The 21,267-nt window shown below is 38.4% G+C and overlaps 1 protein-coding gene across 2 annotated transcripts; it reads left to right on the top strand.

The window, feature by feature from the left end:
- Nucleotides 1-5,272: 5,272 nt before the first annotated feature.
- Nucleotides 5,273-20,938, top strand: LOC104224599 (folate-biopterin transporter 1, chloroplastic-like). 2 transcript variants are annotated; one of them, XM_009776282.2, is made up of 9 exons: nt 5,273-5,593; nt 8,342-8,571; nt 9,006-9,070; nt 9,151-9,313; nt 16,915-17,063; nt 17,164-17,409; nt 17,496-17,664; nt 17,770-17,862; nt 20,335-20,938. In XM_009776282.2, exons 1-9 carry the CDS (start codon nt 5,335-5,337, stop codon nt 20,488-20,490), a joined length of 1,530 nt encoding a protein of 509 aa, XP_009774584.1. In that variant the 5' UTR covers nt 5,273-5,334; the 3' UTR covers nt 20,491-20,938. The 2 variants fall into 2 exon arrangements, with proteins under 2 accessions (XP_009774584.1, XP_009774583.1); XM_009776281.2 differs by having other exon boundaries at nt 5,274-5,593; nt 20,197-20,938.
- The last annotated feature ends 329 nt before the right edge of the window (nt 20,939-21,267 follow it).

Genomic DNA, 21,267 nt, shown 5'->3' with positions numbered 1-21,267 from the left:
CATGTTTATGTAATTGTAGCTTTCAGTTTTGCTTAAGCTCCACAATCTGCTGAAGTTAAATTTGCAAAGTTATAATTGATTTTGAGTTCTATACACGTGATTGGTTTCAATTTTGGTTTTAATCTGAATTGTATATTCAATAGCTTCGTACTGGGCCAGTTTTTATTTGGGCCTGGGCGTATTAATAGGCAGCCCAGATCTGTTTTGGTTAGGTGGTAACTTGAATTGGGCCTAGGCTTATTAAAAACTTAGGCAATTAGTTAAACCAAAAGGTGCCCCCAAGGGCTCGATCCCCGGGCTTTACAAATGCCTATCTTTGGTTTAAAACTTTGGCCTGCATTAGGCCTAATGCCTAGAGCTGTAAGATTTTTGAGCTCGCATCATATGAAACTACATGATTTGGGACTTATGGGCTCAAGACCCATTTCTCTGCATTCTCCCTGGATATTTGAACTTGGATTCGAAAAGTATGACCTTAACCCATCAGGATTTTTAGGGACAAATTAAGTAGATAACAACATAATTATTTAAATGACTAAGTTTGGAAAGGTTGTTTAGCGAATTTCACGGCCTTCCCCAAAATAATAATACGTTAGAATCTTTAGGCACTTTTTAATTAAATTACTTTCTTAAACTCGGGTGCACATTGATGTGACCCAAATCCAAATCTCGACGAAGTCAAAATGTGTTGACAACCACGGGTGCATTGATTGTGACGTGGTTCGAAACGCGTTTTTATGACGTTGCAATACTTTTAAATAAATAATGATAAAAAGCGGTTTACGAATAAAAGGCACATAAGCTAACATGTATTAAAATCAGATAAAATCAAATACAACAGTTAAGCAACCGTGTTAGAACCACGGAGCTCGGGAATGTCTAACACCTTCTCCCGAGTTAACAGAATTCCTTACTCGGATTTCTAGTTCGTGGACTATTAACAGAGTCATAAATTTCCTCGGTTCGGGATTCAATCGGTGACTTGGGACACCATTAATCTCCAAAGTGGCGACTCTGAATAATTAATAGTTAAATCCCGTTCCGATTGTCCTTTAATTGGAAAAAAACTCATTTACGCCCTTACGGGCGTAGTGAAAAAGGAGGTGTGACAACCCTTTGACAACTCCGTATAAGAACGTTCGGAGTATGACTTCTGCGACACAAAGCCCTCAGCCCATTGCTTAAGATCGAGGATTACTTCTGGCACATGGGCCACAACTGGAACATAGAAAAAACAGAGATGAGGAAAGAAGATGAGAAGTAAAACGGCAAAGTTAGATATTCAAGGCGAAGTAATACTTACGATTCATGTTCCATTTTTTAGGGAACTGCATGTCTTTGGCGGGGATTAGGTATGATGTCCTTATTCGGACAAATCGACCCATCTAACCTCGATCTCAGGTCTCGTCTATGCTCAAGAATGGGGGTTTGGTGGCTCGGCGGTAAAGCTTGATCAATCCCCCCTGATAAAGCAGGGGACTGTAGAGACGCATAAGGTGATCGAGGGTAAAAGGATGCCCCTCGATCTTGCTTACAAAAAGTCGGAGGAGGATCACGATCCTCCGGAATGATGGATTAATTGGCCAAGGGTCACATCGTACCTCTTGCAGAAGGCAATGATGATAGGTTCTAAAGTACTCAATGTGAAAGGATAAGTGTAAACACTAAAAAACCCTTCCACATGGGTAGTGATTGATTCCTCAAGCAAGGGAACCACCACATGCTTGTCGACCCAGTTGCAGTCCTCTTTAACTTGGTCGAGGAGATCGTCTGTAATTGTGCATATGTACCTCGACATCGGTTTGTATCGACCCGGTACCGAGGATGTATTCTCTACCATAAAATTGACAATAATAGGGCACTTTGTCGAAGAAAAGTCCTCTAGGGGAGGTTCCGCCACAGCTCTGTCACTGGCGGGCCTTGATGAAGAAGCGTTTTCCTTTTGAGGAACAATTTTTGAAGTCTTAGCCATTTTATTTTTACGAATGACGAAGAATGGAAACTGAGAAGAAACACTTGGTATTTTGTAACGAAACAGGCGAAGAAACACTAGAGATCTGAAAGCATAAAGCTTTGAGGAAGGCAAAGGAATTTTGAAAATTAGGGCAAAGAAGATTTGAAAGTAAAGTTTGGACAAAAGAAGAAAGATACATTTATAGGTTTAAGATGATGATTCAAATCCGGTAGTGGCCGACCGTCGACTGGCACGCATTAAATGCTTGGGAAACTTTATCGACGAAACGTTTTAGTTGCTTCTGTTGCTTACGTCATGATGCTTATGTCACGGTGTATCGAGGTGAAGATTGAGGGATCAAATCGTTTCTTGTCATCACTCTCCAAAAAATGAGGGGACTATTTATATACGGTCAAAATTGAACTTGCCCTTTTTGTGCGACTGATCGAGGTTGGAGCATGATAAATCAAGGATCGGCTTTGATTTATATCAAACTATGGTGCGGACATAGGTTGTCAAGCTTGAAACCTTGAGACCGATTAAGCTCGAGACCCTGAGACCAATTAAGATCGAGACCGATCAAACCGAAACCGATCAAACCGAAACCGACCAAGATCGAGACGGAATAAGATGGAATTCAAGGGAAGCTTACTGGGTCGAATAACAAAAAGATGAAATATCCGCAATCGGGCGAAGATCACGGTGCGAATCCCGGCACGTATCAAGAAGAGGCCGATTAATTAGCCAATCTTGGGATTTGTTATTGTATTTAGAATTATACCAAAAGCAGGACTCCCCTACTATAAATGGGGCCTGATCATTTGTAAAGGAGAACACATTCACGTTACATAAAGCAATATACTCTCTTTTTCATAAGCTCTTAATACTCTGTCACTTTGTTCATACTTTCCAATGAGATAATTGTTTGGTTTGTTACTCTGTTATTGTGTTCTTGTATCAACTAAATCTCCATTTGGTTCAAGGGTGATCAAATTTGAGGGCCAAGGCTACTTGGTTCGTTTGGTTTGCTTTAATTTCTATTTGCTGTCAATTTCAATATCAATTACATTTTTGCTCAATTTGTACTAAGTAAAATCACGTATCCTTAAAACCACAATACAAATTTAATTGTTTTTCGTTTTTAGGGTAAACACACGCGAATCTATGAAGCTCCCTTGGCCAAGCCATCTTTCGCAGTTGTGCATACCTGGCCGCACTTGCGGCTCCACTCCTACGGTCCAAGGTTCGCATCTACGGACTTTCCCTAGAGTTTCCTTCTTCGCTTTTGCGATCCTTCAGCCGCACCAACGGCTCCGCATCTGCGGCCAAGCCCACCGTAGATGCGACCACACCAAGAACCATAAAGCTTCAGTAATTGCTACTTGTTTGATTTATTCATTTCTCGCTCAATATCTGTTTACCTACTATATGTTCCTACCTGAATTAATTGTATAACATCATTGTTTCATGTTTTACTCTCATTTATTGTCTTTACATTACTTGTTGCACTTTATTATGTTATTTGGATTTGTAGGAGTTCGTTAGCTATTCTTGTATTGGTGATGTATAGAGAATTATGAATAAGAGGCATTGGTTATCCTCTGTTTGTACTGGTAGTTCCTCGATATTTTGTATGTTTTATTTCCCTTTCGTGTTGAGATTCCGTCATTGGTTGTGTTGAGTTGTTTATATTTATGCATAATGGGTTGCGCGCCACAACAATATTATAATGAATTAATATTGGAATTGGATTGTACGCCACAATAGATAATAATATGATATGATATTGGGATCAAATTGCACGCCGCAACAAATATTATGATAAATGTTGGGATCGGGTTGCATGCGACAACAAGTATGGTGTGAGCCGCAACAGAGTATGGTGTACTGTAGTTGTTAGTAGTTGTAGATTTTTTTCTCAGTACTATGATATGAGATTTGAGATCATATTATTCTGGGGCCCTCTGGTAGTTGACACTCGGATCCGTTTTTATGAGTTCACTGCTTTATCTATATTTCCGCATTTTGTCATTGTTATTCGTACAGGTCTATTATGAGTGTCTTATTATAGTCTCGTCACTACTTCGCCGAGGTTAGACGCGACACTTACAGAGTACATAAGGTGGATTGTACTCATACTACATTTCTACACTTCTTGTGCAAATCTCAGTATTGATCCTAGCGATACGTAAAGGAGTCGCTCGGATTAACTTGTCTGGAGACTTAAGGTAGAGCTGCTTGGCATCTGCGGTCTCTGAAGTCCCCTTCTATCTTGTTTTATTGTTACTCTAGTTTTAGACAGTATTGCATTTCATTTCAGATCATATTTGTAGTATTCTAGACACTCATGTATTCGTGACATCGGATTTCTGGGATTAGTATAGACTGTGGTATATATGGATTTATCATATGTATCTTAGTTTTTACCAATCGTTAGTTATTATTGTTACCGTTATGCTTTTAAACTGTTAAAAATGGTTATTCAATTAGCTAATGTTGGCATTTCTAGCAAGTGAATGTTAGGCGCTATCACAGTCATATGGTTGAGATTTCGGGTCGTGACAATTTATTTGCTTATCAACGATAATTTTTTTTTTTTTACAGTAAATCTGTAATCTTATATCTTTAAGATGAAATATCTTTCATACCCACGTGAAACGCAGCTAAATTCACTATTCTAGAATACAGAAGGTTTATTAATAAACTGGTAGAACTTGCAAGCAATTTAATAAAAGGTGGAATGGAGATAAAGCTAAATTTTATCATTCTTATATAACTTGTGAACAATTAAACAACACATGCAAATTTTGTCAATCCACAAGAATTTTGTGAACAATTTGTATCAAAGTTATGATTGCTCATCATAACTTGAGAACTAAATAAATTTTGCTAATCCGTCATAATTTTTGTGAATTGTTTGTAACAAAGTGATGACTTACCTGACATAATTTGTAAAAATATTATATTTCATTCCTCCGATATAGCTTGTGGAAAAGTTAAGATTGGTTTGTAAAACTTATGACCTGTCAGATTATTATTTTTTCATAAAATTTTTAAACAGAGACAATTTAAACAACTGCCTTAAATGATCCCATTTGTTCAATTTTTCCCACTTCCTCATAAGCTTATTGGCAGAAGGAAATGGATGTATTTCTATTGTCGAAGCCCAAGGAAATGGATAAGTGGCGAAGAAATCGGGGTGAAGCTAATCAGGGGCAATTCCGACATTTGGACTGGACGCGGATCATGTTATTCTTTGGTACATTTGTAGTCGTTAAAAGTGCTCATAAAGTGTGCGGCTGTGTGCTCATTTTATAATTTCTCAATTAAAAAACATCAGACAAGACTGTACGAATCGAAACTTTTCATAAATTTAAAAAATGGCTACAATAACTACCAATTCAATCTCATTCTCGATCTTGCCTTCCGTTAATCCTCTTTTCCCCTTCCTCTCCCTCTCTCCACTCCTCTCTCGTTTTCGCCGTCGGAAACCGCCTTCCTTCACCATCGCCGCCGGCTCCTCCCGCCGGAAACCGCCTTTCGAGCCACCGGACTCCAAAATGTCAGTCTCAGTTCAGATTCCGGCAGCTTCCACCCGGCGAGATCTCGAGACTGAACCGTTGCTAGATTCTAGAAACCGTGAGTTACTTACAATCATAAAAATGATTTAATGGTGTGGATGTGACTAATTTCATCTTTTAATTACCTCATTTTATGTTAATTTATTTTTAGTTAACTCAATCAATCAACTATACTTCACTCCTTAACTGGCTGGATTGAATCCTCTTATCGTATATACTTTATTCCACATTTTGCTTAGTAGAATTATGAAAAATGAAATGTAAAGTTATTAGCTTTTCTTTTAAGGCTTTTGTTTTTTCTCTGAAATCAAGGAAAGTAAATAGAACGAGTTAACAGCTTCTGAATATATAAATCAGGTTCGAGTGTGTGGTTGTTGATAGTTATAGTTTCGTGTTGGGATAGCAGGCAATTGAAGTTTTACTGTTTGTTAATATTCCGTACCGGATTAATAAGGTCTTGCGGTAAAACCATGTAGTCATGGTATGTATTTCCAAAGAATATTAATCATTTAGTGCATCTGAAGTAGTAGGAGCACAGTGTTGGTTCAAATCGAATTGTATGGATAACATTCTTATGCATGTATCGTTCAAAGGAATGAGAAGGGCATCACAGTACACTAAGCTTCCGCTATGCGCAGGGTCTAGGGAAGGGCCAAAACACATTGTGTTTTCTGTACACAAGCCTACCTTGTATTTCTGCAAGAGGCTGATTCCGTGGCTTGAACGTGTGACCTCTTGGTCACTCGGCAACAACTTTTACCGTTGCGCCCAAGCTCACAGGAAGGAACTTGTAATAAGATTTCCTTGGTTCTTTGAATGCATCAAATTCAGGAGAAAATCTTCGGGATGTAGAGGAGAAGTTTAGAGGTGCAGAGTGATACCTGGAACATTGGTGTTAGTTAACTGTTTGATCGATGGATTCAGGAAAGCACCAGGATGTCTTCAGCTTCTTTTGAAGTCAGCATGCAATCCGGTTTGTTGTACTTATTAACGTGGAGACTTGTAGGAAATTGTCCCACATTGGACTCTCGGCACTTAAGAAATACATCTCATGTAGACTGAAATTTTTTCACTTCTCTTCCCCCTTTCTAGCTAACATGGCCGCAGACACAGACAAGGAAATCATATCTGACATGGAACCAGACATGCGGAATTTCAATAATTAGGGAAGAGATATCATGAATGTACATGATATTAAGTGTAATATGTATAACTTTCCTATAATTCTAGAATAATCATAATAAGCATAACATAGGTAACTGGTTATCACTTTGGATTTACTATCTGTAATTTTTTGTCCCATATCACCCCTTCCCATCCCCTTCCCTCAAAAGGAAAAATGGCTCTGATGTTAGGGTTGTAAGAGAGACTTTTAGAGTAATTATTCTTCAGCTCTATTTCAATTGTCATACCATTCATGAGCGCATATATTACACGTGGCATCGAAGACAAGTAATGTAGAAAAGCACCAAGAGTCTGCTGGAAATTTAAGCAGAAAGCGCAATTAAAACACGAGCGTTAGTGAAGATAGGTGCAGATAAATAAAAAATAAAATTGTAATCAAAGAAAAAACAAATGAAAAACAAGCGATAACTATATGGATCAAAGCCCTGAGAATCTATAATTAATTGGAATACGTGAATTAAAAACCGTGTCAATCAACTTCAAGAATCACTTTAATTGTGATACGAAGCAAATTTGTTGTTCAGGTTAGCAACTACTTTTGTCCTTGAGCCGAGGGTATTCAGAAACAGTCTCTCTACCTCCACAAGGTAGGGTAAGGTCTGTGTACACAGTATCCTCCCCAGACCCCATTTGTGGGGTTATAATGGGTATGTTGTTGTTGTTAGGTTAGCAACTACTTTAATTTTTACTTCATTTCTAATTCTTATTCCTAATCACTAATATATTATCTAACTATTAGTATATCGCCTCATCGCCTACTTTTATGGTTTAATATTGTCCTTTTTAAGACAATGCCTGGGGCATTGAAGCCGGCCTGTAACAAAGAGTAGGTGCTTAGGACATAATCATGCCTCAAGGGCCTTTAACAACTCTGGAACAAATGTGAAGATTCATCAAGTCCTTTTGTGATTGCATCCTAAGTTCCGGTTAAAATGACTTTCAACCATTTCGGATATATTAAAGTGCGGTCAATTTCTACATTGTTGTTTGTGCAGATCGGGGAAGAGTGAGTTGGCATGCACTATGAGGAAATAGTTTAACACAAGAAACTAGAAAGCATTATAGGATGGATTAAAATGAAACTGGAGTTTTAAGGTCATATAGAGGGAGCATATGATTGTCATATTGGAGATTTTAAATAATCTTCCTTGGAGAAGGATTCTTCCCAGGATAATTTATAGTTGAGTGTGGATTGTACCTCATGGCTCTTGATGTTCAATCATCAGGGATATCCACGTCTGATCATAGCTGAGAGAGCCAGTGCACCTTAGACTAAAGCTACCAATTTTCATTTTTCATGGGTTGCCTACTAGCCTCCCACTTATGTGCTATGTATAGTTATCAGTATAATTTAGCAGATCTTAATCTCTTTAGTTTAGACTCTTTTTGGAAAACTTCCTAAATATAACCTGCCCTTCTATGAGCGAGAAATTGCTGTTATACGTCATTTCCGTTTTTGGTGCTAGTATTCAGTAGGTTGTCAAGAAAAATGTTTCAAGAGTCTCATCATGGATTTAGCACCCTCATGCTCATACATGGTGGCTTATGTGAGCTCCTTTTCTACTATTTCTTTTCAGCTGTCTCACTCTTATTTTACATTCTCCAATATGGTCATATGCAGGAAAGGGGGATCAGCTGACAACCACTGTCCAAGAAGATTCTGTCTTGTCCAATAAAACTATTCCTCACAAGAACAAATATTCTCTTCGTCCAATCAGTTGCTTTGGAGTGGATCTAACCCCAGATAACATTGCTGTTGCTATGGTATATTTTGTTCAAGGCGTCCTGGGCCTTTCTAGGCTTGCTGTTAGCTTTTACTTGAAAGATGACCTACACCTAGATCCTGCAGAGGTACGTCATCTTGATAGGGTAATTTGTTTCCGTCGTTTGTTAATCTTCCCTAGTTTAACAAAATCATCTTCATCAGATTCAAACTGCAGATTCTAGCCAAAAGTGCTTTTAGTATATTTTGTTTTCTAAATTTGGATAGGTAACTTTGTCATACAGAATTATGAGTTGTTACAGAATTTAGACTACAGTTACATTCAGTTATTTGAGATACAATTCTCTCTCGAACTTAGACTGCCACGACACTCAGTTATTCCTTCTTTTTCAATTAAAACTATCCTTTCCATTTTGTGATTATCCGAAAGTGTCCGAAAGTGTCCACCTTCTCGCACGTTTAAAAGGAAGACTTCTTTACACGTTTCTTCTCACTTCTCCCCTCACCATTTTTGTTGAGTACACAGACCGACTCACTGACAAATTTATATGTGACTGACTAGACAGCTGTCATATCTGGTTTCTCATCATTGCCGTGGCTCGTAAAACCATTGTATGGGTTCATCAGGTTGGTATCAATTTTCCTTTCATCCTTATCCATCTATCTATTTAATGAAAGATTTCAATAAATGAGTATTTCCCGTGTAGCGATTCCTTCCCTCTCTTTGGATATCGGAGGAGATCATACTTGGTACTCTCAGGGCTCCTTGGGGCATTCTCATGGTTTTTGATGGCCACCTTCGTTGATAGCAAGTATAGTGCTGCCTTCTCCATACTTATTGGTTCTCTTTCTGTCGCTTTCTCAGACGTTGTAAGTTTCTCTTGTACCTAGTTAGTTTCAACAAATTCATACTAGTGTTGTTATGTTCTTTGCATGGTTATACTTTTTAACTGGTCCGAAGGTTAACGACAATCTGTTTGCCTTTTGACCTTTAGTTGAGTACTCGTTATGCTCTCATTTTTGTTCCTGCAGGTATTTCATTGCATTAATAAAGAATTCTTGCTAGTTATACATGACCTAGCTTGGCGGAAGTTTGTTATGTCTTTTGAAATATTGAAGGAAATCCTTAATTGCAACCTTGGCAATAGGGCCGTAGGTAAGATCAGAGACTCAGTTGTACCTTAACATGTTCTAAGTTTTCAGCAACTCATTCGAGAGAAAAACTTATCAAACTAGTATGATAAAGGATGTCTCAAAAGTTCAGAAAGGTTGTCTAGAGTTCATCGGTGTGTCAAATATGTGTCAGTAGGTAGTACACAACTACTCGGCTTTTAAATTTTTATCTCTTTTTGTTTGTTGTATCCCTTATCATTTCCGAGTTTTCATTGCTTGTTCTTAGAAGAAATGAGGAGAACGAAAGGAAACACTTTGTGGTTTTGGGAATTTCAAATTGGAAGTAGTCTAAGGACCTGCTTATGATTTTGGAAACACTCTCCCTTAAGCTTAACCTAGTTAGACAGTGCTAGCTAGCCACACTAAATGACCTTTACAGCACTGATGCACTGCACGTATCTGCTCTTCTTTCATTCTGAGCACTACTTCTTCAAAAATTTTGAATTTGCAAAATCATGTGATTGCTCTCCACAGATGTTGTTGGCGTTTCTCCAAAACTAACCATTGATGTGCTTGTGCGAGTGGGCAAGTCCTTCTTCGCATCGACTTTGTCATCCTTGATTGTGCGGTAGATAAGGAAATCACCATCTTTATGGGAAGAACATTCCTTGCAACTAAGAGCACTTATGGACGAGAGAAAAATAAAATTAAATTCCATGTAAATAATGAAGAGGTGACTTTTCAAGCCAGCAAAGGCATAAAGCTACCAAGTGCATATGAGAACCTCTCGATTATTGATGTTGTTGATGTGGTAGGGTAGCCCGATGCACTAAGCTCCCGCTATGCGCGTGGCCCAGGGAAGTGCCGAATTATACGCAGTCTTACCCTGCATTTCTGTGATAAGCTGTTTTCACGGCTCGAACCCGTGACCTCCTGGTCACATGACAATAACTTTACCAATTACGCCAAAGCTCCCCTCATGTTGTTGATGTGGTTGAGATGGAAATGGTAGAAGAATGCCTCGGTGAAGCATTGGCGGCAATCTTGGTGAACTTTGATGGTGATGATAGGGAAGGGCATGTGGAGACCGTGAATGCACTTGAAGGGTTAGGTTCGTACACCTACAAATCAAAGAAGGTTTCTCTTGGCTTAGAGAAAACGGGTCACTCCTCTCGCCAAGCCATCAATTTTTGAGCCACCACAACTTGAGCTCAAACCACTACCACCACACTTGAGATATGAATTTCTTGACCTTAATGATACTTTACCTGTAATTGTTTCTTCTTTCTTGAATGATGTGCAGGTTAAGCGATTATTAGAAGTTTTAAAGGGCTATCGATGGGACAATAGCGAATATTCGGGGAATTCTCTCTGGTATTTGTGAGCATAAGATCCAACTTGAAGAGGATAGCAAGCTGAGTGTGGAGCACCAAAAGAGGTTGAGTCCCACCATGCAAGAGGTGGTGAAGAAAGAAATCATCAAATGGTTTGATGCCGAGGTTGTCAACTCCATTGCGAATAGCCCGTGGGTGAGTCCCCGTACCATGTGTTCTAAAGAAAGGAGGCATAATCGTGGTGCAAAATGACAAAAATGAACTCGTCCCAATGAGGACAGTAACCAAATGGAGGGTGTGCATGGATTACCAGAAGCTTAATGGAGTTGCTTCCAAAAACCATTGCCTATGCCTTTTATTGATCAAATGCTTGATCGGCTAGCAGGAAGCTCATTCTATTGCTTCTTGGATGGATATTTCGGCTATAATCAAATCAACATAGCCTTGGAGGATCAAGAGAAGACAACATTTACTTGTCCATATGGGACCTTTGTCTTTAGTAGAATGTCGTTTGGGTTATGCAATGCCCAACCACATTTCAACGGTGCGTGGTTTTATCTTCTTGGATGTGGTGAAAGACTTCTTGGAGGTGTTCATGGACGACTTCTCCGTGGTTGGTAATTCATTTGAAGATTGCCTTGATAATTTTGATCAAGTCCTTAAAAGATGTGAAGTAACCAACCTTGTGCTAAACGGGAGAAACACCACTTTATGGTGGATGAGGGAAATGTCCTTGGTCACAAGATTTCCAAGCGAGATATCGAGGTTGATCGAGCCAAAATCGAGATTATTTCTAAGCTTCTTCCTCCTACCCCCGTCAAGGGTGTTAGAAGTTTCTTTGGGCAATGCCGGATTCTATCGGCGATTCATCAAAGACTTCTCAAAAATTGCAAACCCCATGGCAAGCTTCTTGAAAAAGAACCAAGTTGCGGATCATCTATCTAGACTTGAGGAAGCGGGGAGACCAAACAGAGAACTTGAGATTAATGATGCTTTCTCGGATGAGCAACTCTTGGCATTGTCTAATACTTTATCCCCATGGTATTGCCGATATCGCTAAGTTCTTGGTTAGTGTCGACGAAATAGAATCTTATCAAAAGAAGAAGTTTTTTAGGGAGTGTAGGTACTATTATTGGGAAGAGCCCTATTTGTTCCGAATATGCGCCGACACGACAACATCATTAGGCGTTGTGTCCCCGAAGACGAGGTGATGCCTATGCTCAAGGCATGTCATAGCTCTCCGGTTGGGGGTCATTATGGTGGAAATTGGACTGCGGCAAAAGTTCTTGAGTGGTACTATTGGCCATCCATTTACCAAAGGTAAGGGTCGATAGGCATGAGATGACTTTAAACTTTGTAATGAAGGTGAAAATATTTGATGTGTGAGGGGATTGACTCTATGGGTCCCTTTGTGAGCTCGTATGGCATGACATACATCTTGGTGGCCGTAGGCTATGTATCGAAATGAGTTGAAGTGGCACCTTTGCCAAATAATGAAGCGAGGAGTGTGTCGACCTTCTTAAAGAAAAACATCTTTACTAGATTTGGCACCCCAAGGGCTATCCTTAGTGATGGTGGAGCTCATTTTTGCAACAAGGCCTTCGCAGGGTTGGTAGAGATTTATGGTGTAAAGCATAAAGTGACCACTCTATACCATCTTCAAATGAGTGGCCAAGTTGAAGTCTCAAATCGAGAATTCAAGAGCATCCTAGCCAAAATGGTTAATGCAAATAGGACTGATTGATCGAGGAAGTTAGATGATGCTCTTTGAGCATATAGGATAGCGTTCAAGACTCCTATTGGGACTTCACTTTACTGATTGGTTTTTGGTAAGGCATGTCATTTGCCAGTTGAGCTAGAGCATAAAGCTATGTTGACATTGCAGAAGTTGAACCTTGAATAGAACGAAACGGCTAACTTGAGAACATCTCAACTCAATGAGATGTATGAGTTTTGATTCCAAGCTTACAAGAGTGCATCCATGTACAAGGAGAGGCTGAAGCACTTTCTTGACAAAAAGATCTTGAAGAAGGAGTTCCAACTCGGTGACTTGGTCTTACTTTTCAACTCTAATTTCCTCACCTTTGTGATTGCCCACATCCTGAACTTTAGCTTTTTGAGGAACTCTTTTCAACTTCAACAACAATAGGAACCTTTTACATGTGCCTTATCTTCTTTTTCTACATCTTTCACTTCAATCACTTTCTTACTCTCATTTTGAAGTAGTCTCCCACTTCGAGTTATAATAGCTATGCAATGAAATGTTTGGCCACCCCATTACCCCTTAGATTCGCAATTGTGTCACTCGGGAGCGTGCTTTTTTGCTTTAAATTTTCTTTCTTGAAAGATCTCTCATTTGCAACTCCAATTTTTGAATAGAAGTGGTGTGAGAACACACACGTTCGGACATGTTCTTCATTGAAATGTTGGACTTCTCTTGGTTTTGCAAACCCCTTTCAAGCACATTCTCCAATTTGGAACTAACTTGATAATGTTGAGAGTTAGAATATTGGCCTTTCGGTGGAACATAGGGATTTGAGCTCTGATTCCTAAAGTTTTTGTTATTGTTCCAATTTCCTTGATTCAGATTACCTTGGTCGTTTCGCCATTGTTGGTTACGTTGCCCTTGCAGGTTAGGTCTCCATTGATTCTTTTGCCCCGACCCTAATTTTGTATTTGATACCCTCCTTAAGAATTGTTGACATAAATCACTTCCTCATATTCCATCTGAGGGTATTCTTGGTATTGGCCTTCTTGATTTGATAGTTAAAGTTCGGCATCGATTGCACATCTTCCCCTACATTCACCTTCTTTGTTTGGTTTTCCGTGAATATTTTTGTCAAAACATTCACATTGGTGGCAAGACCGGTAATCACTTGGTCTCTCTTAATTTTCCTTGATGATAGTGGTCAAAAAAGGGGACTCATATGAAACACCACAATTCGTGTCGCTCGAATGCCATGCTTAATTATGTTTGGCGACCTTGTCAAGGATTTGGATGATTATCGCAAATGTTATCCATGAAAGACCCATTGGTCGCATTGTTAGCTACAGATTGGCTCATGGGATCCAAACACTTGTAGAATTTCTCCAACAAGATGTTCTCTGGAAACCCATGATTTTGTGTTCTTACCAAGTATTGCTTGAATCTCACCCAAGCTTCATGAAGTTGTTTCCCTGGGAATTTCTTAAAAGAAAAATTGTCTTGGAGTTCCGCCCTCTTGCTTGGTGGAATCCATTTCTCGAGGAAGACATACACTAGCTCGCCCCAACTATGGATGGAGTCTGGAGGTTGATTGTGAAGACATGTTCTTGCCTCTCCAACTAGAGAGTATTTGAAGACTCTCAACCTCAATGCATTATCTGACACATAATTTTGCTGGTGCAATGACGCCCAAAATTTTTTTGAGATGTTGATTTGGGTCATCATCGGTAGAGTTCCGAAAGAACCCCTCAACTTTTGGTATTGTGTAGAGACTGACGTCCAGCTTGAAGGTAGTCACATCAACTCTCGGAGGGACAATGACATTCATATCATCAATAACTTGATCCATATTCGCAAACATATTGTCGGGTTCACCCATGCTTGCCTAATTGCACAAAATAAGGTAAATAAAGTGTGATGGAATAGAATAAAGTCTTCAAGTACAGTACACACTAATTAGTAATTTTAAAGTCATATTCCCCGGCAACGGCGCCAAAAGTTGATACACTCAAATTACACCTATATAAATGGTGTAAGGCGGTTGATGTCAAATATAATATCCCAACTAAATTGGGGTCGAATCTCATAGAGAATAGGCGTGAAAAGTTTACTTTACTAGTGTGGTACTTGACTATGGTTGTAATTCTTTCCCGTTTGTTTGAAAAGGGTTTGATATTGCTAAGCTATTTAAGAGACGCTATTGTGTTAAAAATTTTAACTATTTGGATTAAGAAACCAAAGTTGTGTCCCCTTTAATGAAATGTAATGCTATAAGTGTTAATATGATATATTTCTAATGGAAATTTCTAAGTGACTACCCAATATTTTTCCATAGTTTGATTGAATCTCCTCTTTATGATTTTTCCAAATACAAAAGAGTTACAAATAAGAGTGACCAATTTATGGCAAGTAGAATCCTCTTATTCCTTAAGTGATTCCTATTAAACAAGGTTTAAAGCCTTGAGTTCTTGCTATTCACTTTTACCAAACCCTGACCCACTAAATAAAATGGCATAGGTTAATGGTTGCCACCACCAACCATAAATGAAGCAAGAGAAGATGAATTGAAATCAACAACTCATTATATGTATATTCAATGGTAAACACACATTAACATCATGATAATTAGAGTAACAACACTAAGCATTAAAATCTTATAGCTGAGAAAGTAAAGGAATCTTCTTCTCAAAAGCTTCAAAGGAATGGTGTATTCAATCATCCAAGAGGGACACTTTTCAGACCAAATACCCCTACAAAAATCCCAACTATACTATTTATAATGGTCCAAAATGCGACAATAATTATGTCAAAAATGCCCCCGCAGTGTCACATACAGACTCTCTTGAGCGCATATCGAACATGCGGTCCGCATGTCGGGGTTGGCTTTCACATGTTGAAATTAGGGCTTCTAGACTTTCATCCGCATCTTGACTTGCGGTCCGCATCTTGGAGCAGCATGTCGGTCTTCAAACTGTTGATTTTCAGGATCTTCAATAGGCGTTTGAGATGAGGTTCGCATGTGGAATATACCATCCGCATCTTGGCTCCACATGTCAATCTTCAGAATGTTGACTTTCAGGATCTTCAGCAAGCATTTGGGATGCGGTCTGCATGTGGAATGTTGCAGCCCGCATCTTGGCTCCGCATGTCAATCTTCAGAAATTTGACTGTCAAGATCTTCAACAGGTGTTTGGATGCGGTCCACATGTGGAATGCACGGCCTGCGTGTTGGCTCCGTGCCGACCTTCAATTGGACAATATTCAGTACTTTTGGGCTCTCAACAGACTATGAATGTACAATCCGCATGTTCCCTATCTCAAGCCTTCAGTTTCCTTCTTCTCAGCTTTAATCTGCATTTCACTTGCATCCCGTGCCTTCAAGATAAGATCCATATGTCATCAAATCTGGGGCACTTTGTGCATTTTTGCTTGTTTTTACCATTTAACCTCAAAATCCCTAAACACAACAATTATCATAAAAAACGACACAAAATATGCTTAAAGAATAGTAAAAACTTATGCAAATGATATCAAATGTGCTGTAGTTTCATAGCACATCAACCAATCATTAGCGAGTGATGATCTTTTAAATCTAAGTGATGAATAAAGCAGAAGTTACGATGTTGCAGCTCCTTTTTGTTTAAAGGAAAGGGCATAAGAATAATGAGGTCTCAGGTCAAATCTCAGCGAATGTAAAAACTACTAGGCGATTTCTTCCCATTTGCCTAATTCTTGGTGGGTAGAGTTACACGATACTTGTGCTGGTAGGAGGGAGTAGGTACCCAGTGGAATAGCCCAGGTGTGCGGCTGTGCGCAAGCTTAGCCCGGACACCACCGTCATAAAAAAAGGTGGAGGCATAAGAACTTATTTTAGATTAAGCCTTCATTAGTTTGAAATTGAACAGCACCACTATCGACTTTTAATGCAAATCCAAGAGTTGTATAATGTAGTGTGGATGAACGGTATATTCTTTGTTGGACATGTTAGTGAAATTATCGGGTCACTAATGTATTGTGGGTGAACCTTTTTCTCCACCCACTGCCATGAACACGCTGCAACATATCAACCGATCCTTGTGTTAAATCTTGAAAATATTAATGCCACTTGGGAATTATTGGACTTGTCATTTCAAAAAAAAAAAAATCATTTCAAAAAAATTATTGGACTTGATTTTTTGCTGTTACGCTTGTTCATAGAAAAGGAGTTACCGGCCAAATGAATCTGAGTTGATCTTTTGCTTCTTTGTAACGCTCCTCTTCCTGTAGCTGGTATCTTTCCACCACATTCTTCTGGCATATATAATTGAGCAATCATGTAGGTTGTAGATTCCATGGTTGTTGAGAGGGCACGTGGTGAGTCTCAAAGCATGTCAGGATCTCTTCAGTCATTGTGCTGGGGTTCTTCCGCATTTGGAGGAATTGTGAGTGCCTACTTTAGTGGCTCCCTTGTGGATGCTTACGGTGTGAGGTATGATACTTGGTCACTCTTTCTAAATATCATGTGATTGTTGTCTTGTGAGTAGTAATGGTCCGGATGGATTAAGTCTAAATATTTTTGATTTCTCCAGGTTTGTTTTTGGTGCAACATCATTACTTCCTCTTATAACATCTGCAGTATCTGTACTTGTGAAAGAGCAGCCAGTACGAGGCCCAGCGAGGGGAGTTTCTTTAGGCAATGGCTTCATCGAGAGCTCAAAAAACAATTTTATCCAGTTATGGGGAACTGTTAAGCAGCCCAGCGTTCTACTTCCCACCCTATTTATTTTCTTATGGCAGGCAACACCACAATCAGATTCTGCTATGTTTTACTTCACGTATGCTCAGTTTCAGGTTTAAATTTTAATTAATGTAAACATACATGAAAGCTACTAGTTCTAATAGAATTTTGTTCTGATTGTAGGACAAACAAACTTGGTTTCACTCCTGAATTCCTTGGACGTGTTAAGCTTGTCACTTCAGTTGCATCACTTATTGGTGTGGGGCTTTATAATTGTTTTTTGAAGAAAGTTCCTTTAAGAAAAATATTCCTCGTAATGACTCTCATTGGTACAGCTCTTGGGATGACCCAGGTACATATCCCAACACATCTTTTCTACTTCAGTTTTATGATTTTTCTTCTGTTTTGGGGTCATGGTGGCCTTGATTTACTTCAAAGTATGATGGTTTTGTATAAGGTTCTGCTGGTGACTGGATTGAACCGGCAGTTTGGCATTAGTGATGAGTGGTTTGCTATTGGGGATTCCTTGATTATAACTGTTCTGGGTCAGGTAATCTTTTTCTTGTACTTGGTTCCATACTTGAGAATCCGTTCATATTTGGTTGATCTAATTTATATTTTTTTCTGAATACATAGTAATATATAGAGTAAAAGCACTCTGAAGCTCAATCTTGCTTAGTTCGAAATCTGAAAGCATAACTTAAGAAAAGAGTACTAATCATATAAAGATGCACAGCGAAGGCACACAAAACAATTGAAGGATATAATGGCTAACTTGCGACTTGCAAGAAACTCACCGAACCTACCTATAGAGATGTATTTGTCTAATGAAAAACAAAAAACTTGAAGAGTTTTTTTCTTCTTTCATTGAAACAATCGAACTGGGACATAATGACAGTGATCAAGTAATTTTTCATGTATGTAGGGTGTCTAATGGATTCCAATTAGGTCTGCATTCCAATTAATAACTATAGTCTATAGCAGCCATAAAGACAATTAAAATTTGTTAAAATATACTTGCACATAAACTATATAGTAATTCTTTGGGATGCTAATTTCAGGTAAATGATATGAATTTAAAACTGTGTATTTAGGACTGCTATGTCATGTAAAACTAGATTTTCTTTGGCCAGCATGAGTTTTGATAAAGTAGAAGGTAGCTCTTCATTAAGGTTCTGTTTTATAAAAACTATATCTCTACTGTTGAATTATATAGTCTCGAGTATAAAAGGGCATTTAAAGAGATTTATCAAGGTCTTGGATACTTTATTATTACCATAAGGTTTTGTGTTAGACTTTCAGTTTCTTTTACATGGTATTAGAGCAAACATTTGGCAAGAATATTCTCAGCCCCGTCAATCCACATTAAATTTACTGTGAACACAAAATCGCATTACCTATACGGGAGATTGTTGAGTCTCCCACATTGGATATAGAAGGGCATTTGACGGGGTTTATAAAATATTTTGGTATACTTCTCCCCTAGTTTAAGATTCGTGTTGGATGCTTAGATTCTTTCACATGTATGTTTTTTCCTTGAGTTTTCGTATAACATTAGTTTTCAATTTATATTCTGTCTTCTTGTTTAGGTTGTGTTAGGATAAACCGTTTCAAAGTAGCATGCATTTGTGGGTGGTTGAATGGAAGTTACCTGAATAAGGTTAAGATATCTCTACACGAATTGTACCTTAAGGAAAAGAGCTTAAGTTTTTGAAGGCAAAAACCCTTAAGATCTCGCATGTATCCTGGCATTTATTGCCAGAAGGGGTTGAAAACATTCTCTGAATTTCTTTTTTCACCGAACACCATATTGTGCAAAAACTGAAAAACTATAAACTGCAAAACACCTCTGGAGTACTTTTCAGTTTTTGCAAAGACTGAAGAACTTTTCTCTGTTTGGTTGAAAACAATTTTAAAAATCTTTTTCAGTTTTTGCAGCCAAAAAAAAAAGGCTTTTCTCAAAGTGGTGGTTTTTAAGACACACCAAATTTTTTTCGTCTTTTACAACCAAAAAAAAAAAAGTTCCACCTGTTTCTGAACAACGCCACCAGTATAGGGAGAAACAAATTAAAAATGTAAAGTTGTAAATATCATGAAAACCACAGCCAACAAATTATCCGAACCCAGTTACATAAAACTTCCAGATACTTGAGATACTCTTTCGCTTCCGTTAAAAATTTCTTGGTAGAAATTTTATTGATGTTTTAGAGCTTTTTTCTATTTGTTTGAATTTCTTTACATTTGTTTCTCAGTCTTTTATTTGATTTCTGGACCAATATAAACTGCTAAATAACATAGTTAGTTGAAGCTCAATCTAAAGCATGAAACAGAAATCTGAATGAAAAAGCAAGGAGCAATCTTGTGTCACTGGCACTGTGAAACATTTAATTCATACCAGAAGTATCAATTTCATGTACCAAGCTGGACGCCCAAAGATGAATGGTAAATGTAATGGTTTTCAGAATTCTGAAAACAGAAGTTGAAGTACGAAGGAGGAAGTTTCACCACATCTACTGAGCTAGACTATGTGCTTGATGCATGTGAGAGAACAAATAAAAATAGTGTATGGCTTTTTATAGAACACTAACATTGTTTTAACAATAGATTTTTCGGTGCGTTTAGAGAATGGTTATCTGATAAGAGTAATGGAGGAAACATGGGTGTTCTGTTCGAATTTTTGTGATATCACCTTCTTGAGGCACTTCATATACGAATTGTAAGAAGATAGCAACAGGTAATCTTTGCACATGAATGATTGCATAAAAAATTGCATTATTTATTAGTATAGATGTAAACTGAAATTGAATGGGTAAACTTCTATATTCTAATATAGAATTTAGAGTATTTTGGCAACACGCATCATCTAACTACTTACCTGTTTCAGGCATCTTTCATGCCTGTTCTAGTACTGGCTGCTAGAATATGTCCACAAGGAATGGAAGCAACTCTTTTCGCAACCCTTATGTCCATATCCAATGGAGGGAGTGTCCTTGGTGGTCTAATTGGTGCCGGTCTAATGCAGGTATTTGGTGTCACCAAGGACAGGTTTGACAACTTGGCTTTTCTGATAGTTCTCTGCAATCTCAGCTCCCTATTGCCTTTGCCCTTGCTTGGTCTTCTTCCTGATGATGAGCCGGATACAAAAGAAAATACCGATATAGAGATGAAATCTAATTGAATTCTTGCCTGCTGTGCGCATCCTGAGTCTGGCTAAGCTTTTGCTACAGCTTTTTGAGAAAACAATAGGAGAGAATACACGTGTGAATACAAATACTAATATCGAATGACTGAACAGATGAGTAATGTGAATTAATCACCCCCCATAGAAAAAGCTTAAGGGACTAGTGATCTTTATGTGTTTCGAGAAGTTGAGTAAAGGGCGAGATAGATCTTGAGCCTCGTTGATCCTTAACGTATGTACTGCTGGATGATCGTGTAACTTGTAAGTCTTGAATGCCCATTGAGAAATTGAGTAACTTTTGGTATTTCATGATCAAATCTTTGCCAAAAGGCATTGAACTATTTATAGCATTGACCGTTCCATATAGGAATACTTACTGTTGGTATAGTATGCCAATTGCTTCTAGCTTCAAGTTAATAAAAGTACTCTTTGAATTTGCTTGTTACTTTATCTTGGTGTCAAGAAGTTGGTGAAAAATGTATATGCATTTATCAAAGTAAAGGAAAAGGAAAAATCTTTTCTGTACACCTTTATCCGAAACAAAAAAGGCAAGATGGGTTGACTCGGTGTACTAGCCACAATGGGGAGTGCGGGGGAACCGAGCGTCCTATTTGGTCGCCCTCATTTAACCTATATCTATTTTTTTAAATTTTTTTAATTTGTACCCACTTTTTAAACAACTTCAGCCCCCTTTTTCCTCCTCCTTTTCCCAGTGATCTCCATATCTCTCCGGAACATTAAAATATTCGGTCTCAATCACACAATTCTCACCAA

The sequence above is a fragment of the Nicotiana sylvestris genome, chromosome 1 (assembly GCF_000393655.2).
Source record: "Nicotiana sylvestris chromosome 1, ASM39365v2, whole genome shotgun sequence".
NCBI classification, from domain to species: Eukaryota; Viridiplantae; Streptophyta; class Magnoliopsida; order Solanales; family Solanaceae; genus Nicotiana; species Nicotiana sylvestris.
Note: the sequence above shows the minus strand (reverse complement) of the source record. Positions and strands in the feature narration are given on the sequence as shown.

What these genes read in the sequence shown, in the direction of transcription:
- LOC104224599 (XM_009776281.2), top strand. Translation starts at nt 5,335, where the DNA reads ATGGCTACAATAACTACCAATTCAATCTCATTCTCGATCTTGCCTTCC. An exon ending in TACACCTAGATCCTGCAGAG is followed by an intron (nt 8,572 to 9,005) that starts GTACGTCATCTT and finishes GTGACTGACTAG; the next exon opens with ACAGCTGTCATATCTGGTTT. An exon ending in GTGGATGCTTACGGTGTGAG is followed by an intron (nt 17,064 to 17,163) that starts GTATGATACTTG and finishes TGATTTCTCCAG; the next exon opens with GTTTGTTTTTGGTGCAACAT.